The 10,000-nt window shown below is 35.5% G+C and overlaps 1 protein-coding gene across 1 annotated transcript; it reads left to right on the top strand.

The window, feature by feature from the left end:
- Window positions 1-360: 360 nt before the first annotated feature.
- On the top strand, window positions 361-6,567 carry LOC137640885 (uncharacterized). Its single transcript, XM_068373345.1, has 2 exons — window positions 361-1,158; window positions 6,367-6,567. The coding sequence occupies exons 1-2, from the start codon at window positions 361-363 to the stop codon at window positions 6,565-6,567; spliced, it is 999 nt and encodes a 332-aa protein (XP_068229446.1).
- The last annotated feature ends 3,433 nt before the right edge of the window (window positions 6,568-10,000 follow it).

The raw sequence follows: 10,000 nt of genomic DNA, 5'->3' as shown, positions 1-10,000 counted from the left end.
ATACTTGACTGGTTACGCTTTGATGACTCACAGACAAGAGAGATGAGAAGAGAAACTGACAGATTTGTACTATCCGGGAACTTTTTGATAAATTTATGGAGAAGTGTGAAAGGCACTATACACCCAGTGAGAATCTGTGTGTTGATGAACAGTTGGTAGGATTTCGTGGAAAATGTTCATTCAGGATGTATATCCCAAGTAAGCCAGCCAAGTATGGCATAAAGTTGGTTAACATAAATGATTGCAAGAGTAAATACCTGCTAGGAAGTATCCCGTACCTCGAAAAGGATAATACACGGCCCCTCAGCCTGAGTAGGACTGGGCCATTATTATACTAAGGAGCTCACAAAGCCATACCATATGACAAACAGAAATGTGACCACAGATAATTGGTTCAACTCCGTAGGACTTGTCGCTGATCTTCTGCAAAACTGTGGAATGACCTTGGTTGGAACGGTGAAGGCAAACAAGCGAGAACTACCAGAGAAGATAAAGACCAAAGATAATCGTGAACCTGGATCAAGTGCCTTACTCTTCACAAAAGAGATGACCCTGGTTTCATATGTGCCTCCAGTAGGAAAGACGGCTAAGAAGTTAGTCCTCTTGCTCTCATCTATGCATAGCCAGCCAGTCCTGCAAGAGAACGGAAAACCTGAGATTATAGAATTTTATAACCGCACCAAAGGAGGAGTTGATGCATTTGATGGGATGTGTGCCCTGTACTCTTGCAACAGGAAAACTAAAAGATGGCCACTTTGTATCTTTTACTGGATAGTGAATGCTGCTATTATCAATGCAAAGGTACTGTACACAGCACACCTAGAGACGACAGGAGTTACCAAGTTTCTAGAATGCCGTCGCTTCATGCTACGTCTTGCAAGATCATTCATACGGCCATGGGCTGAGAAGAGGTTGTCGAGTGCCACTCTCCCACGGAACCTAAGAACATTGATAACTACTGTCGGCAATACTTCATCAGTAGTCAACACACAGTACCCAACTGGCCAAGTACTTGCCCAATGTAACTACCCTCAGGTACGCTGTGCTGAGTGCCCCCGCTCTCAAGACCAGAAGACACGCATCAGGTGCCTGAAATGTCAACGACCTGTGTGCAAATCCCACTTGTACCCTACATGTACAAGCTGTCTTGAGCTTGTGGTAAGTAATTACCTGTATTTCATTTGCGGCCACCGTATATATATATATATATATATATATATATATATATATATATATATATATATATATATATATATATATATATATATATATATATATATATATATATATATATATATATATATATATATATATATATATATATATATATGTTACAGTTCTCTTGTTTGAGGGTACAATCTGGCACACTGTTTTATCTAGTTTCTCTTCTTCTTGTTTTGTTAAAGTTTTTATTGTCTTTATAGGAAATGTTTATTTCAATGTAGTTACTATTATTATTTAATTTTTCCTTGTTGGGGCCACTTTGCTTATAGCATCCTGTTTTTCTAACTAGGGTTGTAGCTTAGCATTTAATGATAATAAAAAAATAATATTGAAATATATTGGACCACCTTATAATAACAACAACTTCAACAACAACAACAAAAACAACAGTAATAATAATAATAATAATAATAATAATAATAATAATAATAATAATAATTTCATACGAGAACATGTTTAATTAGGTTAAACAATCCTTTTCAACTACAGTAAATATCAATATATTCAAAATCATTAGTTGACGATTCAGGTAACTAGATATTCAGCGTTGAAATCAAACGGATGACTGTCACTTTTTAGTTTTGGTCTATTGGAATTAAAAAAGCTTTCCATATGAATCCACTGTTGATATGATAATCTTTCATGGAAAAAAGGAAACCAACTTGTATCGTTAATATGATTCCCAACTAGAAGAGAGAGAGAGAGAGAGAGAGAGAGAGAGAGAGAGAGAGAGAGAGAGAGAGAGAGAGAGAGAGAGAGAGAGGGTGGTGGGCGATAAATTTTTTTGTAGAAGTTAAGGAGCAGACAGTAATATCGACGTTTTTGCGGGGTAAGTCAGAACAGGTCTTCATTATAACTTATTCTAGATACATAATAAATTTTTCTTTCCCTCTGGCCCGATCGCAACTGATAACAATCGCATTCTCCCCTTATTAACATGATAGCGTATTAGAAAGGTTTTTGGAAACTTTGTACTTTACTATTTTTTTCACATAAAAACTCACTAATTCCTAAACTCAAACATTTCTCGGGGAAAAAATAAAGCTAAAATCCATATGGTTCATATACTTTAGAAATTAATTAAATCTCTACGTATTTCCATCAAATGAAAATCACTTACAATAGAATATTGTAGTTCATGAGGTAGTCTGTTTTAAAGATAACTGTTCATATTAAATTTATGCAACCTCCAGTATTTCTCATACATAAAATCACAGTACATTACTCGTGTAATACAAAACTATAAAGAATATATAGATTCTACAAATGAATGCTGAAATTAAAAATGGTTATTTCTTCTTTATATACCAACACATATTTAGATACTATCTGTATTGCATTACCTCACTTAATCTTTCTGATAACTGGAGTGTTTTCTTTCCTGTAGTAGACCTGTCAACACCAATGTTACCTAGCGTAACTGAACCTCATACAGTACTATCGTCATAATTTGGACTCATATTCTTGACCTAATTCATTATCATCTAAATCGAAATCACCATTATCATTACTTTCATGAAAATCATTATCATTATAGGGTTCTTCATAAAGTATTAACTCAAAATTCTCCCATTCATTTTTAAAATTCCCATTCTTTCATATAGATCACATTACTCCTCTGTATACAACCAGTGCTTTCATATCAAACTATTAAATATGTTACTCAATTGCTTTATAAGGATCACTAAAAAAGCTTGATGACAAATTATTTTCCTTTTATTGTTTCAAAGCTACTGGCAACTTCACTCACTTGTCCGTCTAACAAGAAATGTATTATTATATTACTCTTTCACATTTTCTTAAAGTTTTTGGTCTTTTTTCATAATTTTATCGTTACTTTAATATATCAGGAAGGAATGTCAGGCTATTTTGATGAGATTTTTTAATCTTTTTGAATAATAGTTTATGGTAACTAACAAATTTGCATAACTTGAATACATACCGTATATCCATACCAATATGTGCACATGGACTGTATGATTATTTCTTTTTTTTTCTTTTCTTTTTTAATACAAGGCTACCTCATTTTTGGACATAGTATACTCTTATTTTTTAGAATACTACTCTGTCCCTCATGGCACAAGTCAAGAATCTACTTTCTCATTTATTTAGATATCCCTATTCTTTGCCCTCTTAATAGTAGAGAAGCAATAATAGAAATATTTTTTACAAGTGTTAATTGGAGAATATCATATCAGTGGCAAATTCTTCAACATTACATATCTCATCATCAACACAAGACAGTTCAGTTTACCTATTAGTTAAGGCCATGGGTGTTATACCTTAATTGGTGAAACTAAACAAGTCAGGAATATTATCATGTGAAACATGTTGATTTGACTCATATATATATATATATATATATATATATATATATATATATATATATATATATATATATATATATATATATATATATATACCTATATATATATGTATATATATATATATATATATATATATATATATATATATATATATATATATATATATATATATATATATATATATATATATATATATATATGTATGTATGTATTTATATATATATATATATATATATATATATATATATATATATATATATATATATATATATATATATATATATATATATATATATCTTCGGTGAAGGCAGCAACAGCCAGTAATGAACACGAATTTCATGGTATGGATAGGGAAAGAGTAGTTCAAATTATCCTTTTTTATTATTCCCAACGTTTCGTGATTCTTAATCACATTGTCCAGGGCTAAAAGTAAAACATATACAAAATAATTAAGAAACAGTTATGTTTTTTCTTTTTTTTTTACAAATTCATTCAAAACTATAAAAAACAGTTAAAATTTAAATGAAAGTTTAAAGGAAAAAAAAATAATAAATAAATATATATACATCAGACAAAGTAGTGGAACCAACCTCGCAGAAGCGTAGTGAGAAGCTGAATGTCAGCAAGAGTTAGAAAACAAACCAAAGAAAACTATGACAAATACAACTGAATAGAAGAAGCTTGGGTATTTACCGACGGAACTAGTCGTTTGATTAATATGGATTCAAGAAGAGGTAAGTCATGGTTTTTTGACATTTGACCAATGATGGTAAAATCTTTGTTTTCAATATTTTGGTTGAACATTTTAGCATGAATCCGAATATTAGAATATTCAGGGCTGGATATTCTGCAACCAGTTCGATAGCTATCACCTCTATGGGAATCAATTCTGACCTTTAACAACCTCTTGGTAGATCCTACATAGGTCCCAGAGTTACACTTTGGGCAATTATATTTATATACAACACCAGAGTACATAAAAGGACTCAATCGAACTTTGAAGGGGAAAAGCGAGCCAATATTGAGAGGGTTCTTAGGGATGAGTTTAACTTCCACAGCTGGGAAGTGATGTTGGATAATTTCTGTAAATTTTTTTTAAGGAAATCCTCATGAAGAAAAGGAAAACTTGCATAAAATTTTAGTTTAGGAACTTTAAGTGTTTTTGGAGTCTGAGTCAACTTGTCATTCAATAATCTATTAAGAAGTTTAAAAAATATTTTGGTGGGGAAACAGTTTTTCTTAAAATATTCACATAGATAAATAATTTCAATATGGAAAGATTCCCAACTAGAGGTCAAAAGAAATGCTCTGTGGAGAAGAGTAAAAATAGAATTAGTTTTAAAATTACAAAAACAAGAGCTATAAAAGTTTGAACCTAACCCAGTGAACGTCTTTTTTCTAAAAATCGTGGTACTAAAACCTTCTCTATTTCTAGACACCAACACATCTAAAAAGGGGAGTTTGTTATCTTCCCCCTTTTCTACGGTGAATAATATGTTTTCATGTTGTGAGTTGGCAAAGTCAAGGAATGAATCAGCGCCGAACTCATCTCTGAATAGAGAAAAGGTATAATCAACATACCAAACATAAAACAAGGGATGATATCTTGAAGGACAATTTTCCAGCATGATCTCCTCCAGGGAGCACATGAAAATATTAGCAAAGGTGGGTCCCAAGGGGGAACCCATAGTCCTCACCAGTCAAGTAAACACTCGAGGAAACTCTCTCTAAAGGAGGAATCACGGCCTGCAGAAATAGAAAAGAAAAACACTTACAAACACTCCTAATTAACTAAACTATCGCACTATAATCAAAGATAAATAATAAACTGTTCCTATCATTCACAATCACTACAAACGAAAATAACAAAACCCTACTTACTCAGAAAATTAAAAATCACTTCCAACGCTGGTAAGAAAAATTGGTATTATTACAGTTTCATCCATTATGGGAAATGTATTATGATAGTATATTTCCCTAGTAAAGCACGTGATAACAAAATACTTCCTCTAAATACATTATTGTCGCTAATGCATACTTAAAGAAAAAAAACTATTTCAGGTATTGAAGGTCTTGACTTTTTCTAAGTTTAGTGTATATCTTTCCATGGGCACGCAAGGTACCTGTTGTTAGTTTGTATATCTGTTTTCATCCTACTTGGCTCCTCCCCATTGCGTAATGAGACAATATTTGCTTGAATGCGCATTTGCTCCTCCCACTAATGTCGCTCCACCAATCAAAATACTACTGGGACCTTTCAAGGGTTATTATTGGACGATTCATTTTGTCTCTTATTCTTGTTTCAAGGTTCTGTTTTTCGTGCACTATAACATTGTAACCGATAGTATTTTGTTTTTTTCCTATTTCATTATAGGAGAAACTCCTGATTGTCGTTTGATTTTGGGTTGGAAACTTGCCGGTTCAGTCTTCTCGTTACTTAACTGTCATGGATCCTCCGGTGCAGGTGTGTGATATATGTCGCTATTCTTATTTTGAGGTGATCGGCCGATTTCATGGTAATTATAATGGTACCCCAGACATTGTGAATCGGTTTCTTAGAGAGCATTTAGTATTACCTATAAGTGTTAAGTGTGCTAAATGGGATTCGCCTTTACTTTTCCGTGAAGATAGACATGTGTGGTATTGTACAAAATCAGTGAAAATACCTAGAACGAAGAAAAGGCGTTTGTGCAATTATAGTGTTAGTGACTATAAGGGAACTTTTCTTCACGGGTCCCACCTTCCCCCGTGGAAATTAATTTTATTTGTCAATCACTGGTTGCATAAGTGTTGGGACCACCATTTTGTTTTTAAGGGCCTTAGTATATCTCCTTTTACTAGTGTAGACTGGAGAAGCTTTTGTTCAGAAGTGACTGAATTTAGTCTTGATAACCAAGAGGCTATTGGTGTTGATGGTGTAATCGTTGAGATTGACGAATCTCATTTCGGAAAACGGAAGTATGGCCGTGGAAGGCCTCTGAGTGACATATGGGTGTTGGGGGGTATTGAGAGGTAGTCCAAAAAAAACATTTATTGTGCCTTTAATTGACCCATTACTACGGAAGCGTGATGCAGCTACCCTTATCCCCTTAATTGAGAAGTACATTAAACGGGGCAGCATTGTTGTTATTGATAAGTGGCGGGCTTATAACTCTCTGCAGTCTCTCGGATACGATCACCGTACTGTAAACCATTCAGAAAATTTTGTGGATCTTTCAAACTCCAACACCCATACCCAAAACATTGAACGTCTTTGGCGGGAGCTGAAGGAATGGATACAACGGCCTGGTAACCGTTGTGAATACTTACGGCAGTATTTGTCAAGTTTTATTTTTATACACAAATACCCTGAGGAGGAGCTGCTCCATCATTTTTTTATTACGGCCAGCAAACTGTATCCTCCACAATCTGAGGCACAACGGGTTCCAGTAGCTATTGATGATTCAGAAGAGGGTCAACCACAGCCTTCCACATCATCATCGTCAGGTTCCATTTAAGGTAAGAAGTGACTTAACAAAATGTATATTTAAATTTAGCCCGGGGTAAAGGGGGGTTGCAGGGGGGGCAGAGGCGCCCCTCCCCCCCTCCGGTAGGGGTACAGGGCCCCTAGGCTAGGTTAGGTGGGTTTATTAGGTTCGGTAGTGCCCTGAAAATCACTGTGACCTTAAGGGGGGGGGTCGAAGGGGTGGCGGAGCCCCCCGGTATGGGTACAGGGCCCCTAGGCTGGGTTAGGTGGGTTTATTAGGTTCAGTAGTGCCCTGAAAATCACTGTGGCCTTAAGGGGGGTCGCAGGGGGGGTGGAGCCCCCCCCCCCCCCGGTAGGGCTAGGTAGGGGTATAGAGGGAGGGGTGGTGGAACATTAATTATTGCAAATATCATTTGATGCCCCTCCCCCACCCAAAACCCTGGTTCCTACCCGGGGTCCCCCATAATTGTTGGGATAAAGTAGGGTATTTCTGCATTACAACATAATATGAAACAAAAACAATAAAAACACGGTTACAAAAACTGATTTTTCTGGAAAAACTTGTTGTTTTAACTCCATAGTAAATCTCTAAATCGGATGGTTTGCGGTCAAAATAAACGTTAAATTCGTTGAAACTACACTATTTCTGATGCAACAAATATATTTTTATTCCAGTTTCCACATAATTGATGAAACTGTAAATTTACCGAAAAATTTATAAATCCAGCGTTCACACAACTGCCTCAAGTCACAGTCAATCAAAAAAAGCATTCTCTCCGAAACGTTCACCACTGTCGTAACCTAGGTAAAAACATAAACAAACAATCTCATTTATACCAACAGTCTTTCTCACAACTAGCAATCAATACATAAACTACTTTCTCTCTCTCTCTCTCTCTCTCTCTCTCTCTCTCTCTCTCTCTCTCTCTCTCTCTCTCTCTCTCTCTCTCAGAATTTTGTAAAAAAAAAAAAAAATAAAGCAAAATTTAATCCTCCACATCCCTCCCCCTTACTTTGCCAAATCCTACTACATTTTCATACATCCACTTACATTATTTTTCTCATTACCAAGTCGCACTCGGGAACGGGACATCTCCTCCAAGTAACTGGGCCTTCATACACTCTCTCATTCACCTCTTCCTTATCATAATCATTCGCTACATTAACACTATTCGTATCTAAATCCCTATCATCTAATATATCATGTACAATCCCATATACCTTGTTCTCATCAGGCCCTAAAATTACACTCATTTCTGTAAACAGTTCATCCATTTCATCAAAAACATTCTCAACTTTAGCAAAAGACTCCTTCATGCTACTTATCATTTTACTATCTCCCATTCTCACATTCATCATCCTTTTATTTTACATCATCTAAGGAAAAGCCACAAACACTATAGGTATCATTCTTACTCAGCGATGATTCACCTGTATTAACACATTTATCTTCTAAACTCACTTCTACACGTACATTTACACCCTTGTCATACTTATTTCTATTCTCCTTTTTCCTTATAAAATTCCAGTATACTTTATCCTGACTGAATTTGAAACGCTTCTTTTTCCTATACTCTACTAACACTAAATGTTTATTTTCCAGCCCTATCTTCTCATGCATACTAGATTCATACTTGCTCATTTTCAATCAATTAATCATCCCATTCTCTCAAACATTGATCCTATTCCTTCCACATATACAGGAGGACTCACCCAGCTGAACCCTCTTACACTCTAGTTTCCCGAACATCTTGGCTGATTTAATCCCTTCTTTCTACATACTCTAACTAAATGCCCATCTACACCACATTCAGTACACTTACCCTTCGGCTCCTTGCACATTCTAGCATAATGATCATCCTTACCACAATTACCACAAATCACATTCATACGACTACTATGACATCCACTTGCTATGAGACTAGTCATACCACACCAATAACATTTTACCCCTTTCTCTTCCTTTCACTCGCTAATTCTATGTCCTACCTCACCACATCCAGAACAAGCTCCTACATTCATTCTTTTTATGCCCTACTTTCCCACATCTATAACAGTTCTCTCCACGGACACAACTACCTGACCTACCTCGTTGCAGACTCACACTCCTATCCCTATTGCGCCAATTATCCTGCCTAAATCTACCATTTGTCCTTACAGGTATTCCCACATTACTCGCCCTAACACTCCTATCTATTACCCGATCATCTATCCTCATTGGCCGTCTCAAAATTGCATCCTTATAACTACCAAATTCTATTACACTTTCTTCCATTCCAGTTCTTAAACTCACAGATTTACTTTCTTTTCATGCACCTATCTAACTCATAATCCTCAATTATCTCTGGTATATCATCCCATGTCAATCTCCCTTTCGTCCACCTTATTTTCTCCTTTTTCAAATTAGTAAATTCACTCACATTTTCAGGTATGGTCGCCAAAAACTTTCTCATTAATTCCTTATTCTCATTTATGCCTTCACCCCCCCCCCATACCTCTTCCTAGTTAACGTTTCCAACCTACACACATACATTGATATAGCTTCTCCTGCATTCATCCGTGCCTCATCAAAATAATTCTTACGCTTGTACCTAACACTCCCTTTCATACATTTTACCTGCTCTATTCTCTTTTTCACACTTTCATAATCAACATCCCCCACACTCATCATCACACCATACATCGTCAACAAATACCCAGTCAAATATTCTCCTAACTCCCTAGCCCAAACTCTTTTACTATCACCATACTTAACCTGACAATACCTCGCATACTCATTGAAAAACTGGTATACATCCCTACTGCTATGCTCATTGAACTTTTTACATCAAGGTACCTCTCTCATAAAAACAGTCTTACACACATCACGTTCATTCTCACTGCTATCATAACTGCTACCTTCCCTCTTGTTTCCTACTTCCTCGCTAGAATATAAAGAAACTAATTCCACAATCACACTCCTATCCTCGATCATACTCTTCCT

The sequence above is a fragment of the Palaemon carinicauda genome, chromosome 5, assembly GCF_036898095.1.
Source record: "Palaemon carinicauda isolate YSFRI2023 chromosome 5, ASM3689809v2, whole genome shotgun sequence".
Taxonomy (NCBI): domain Eukaryota; kingdom Metazoa; phylum Arthropoda; class Malacostraca; order Decapoda; family Palaemonidae; genus Palaemon; species Palaemon carinicauda.
Note: the sequence above shows the minus strand (reverse complement) of the source record. Positions and strands in the feature narration are given on the sequence as shown.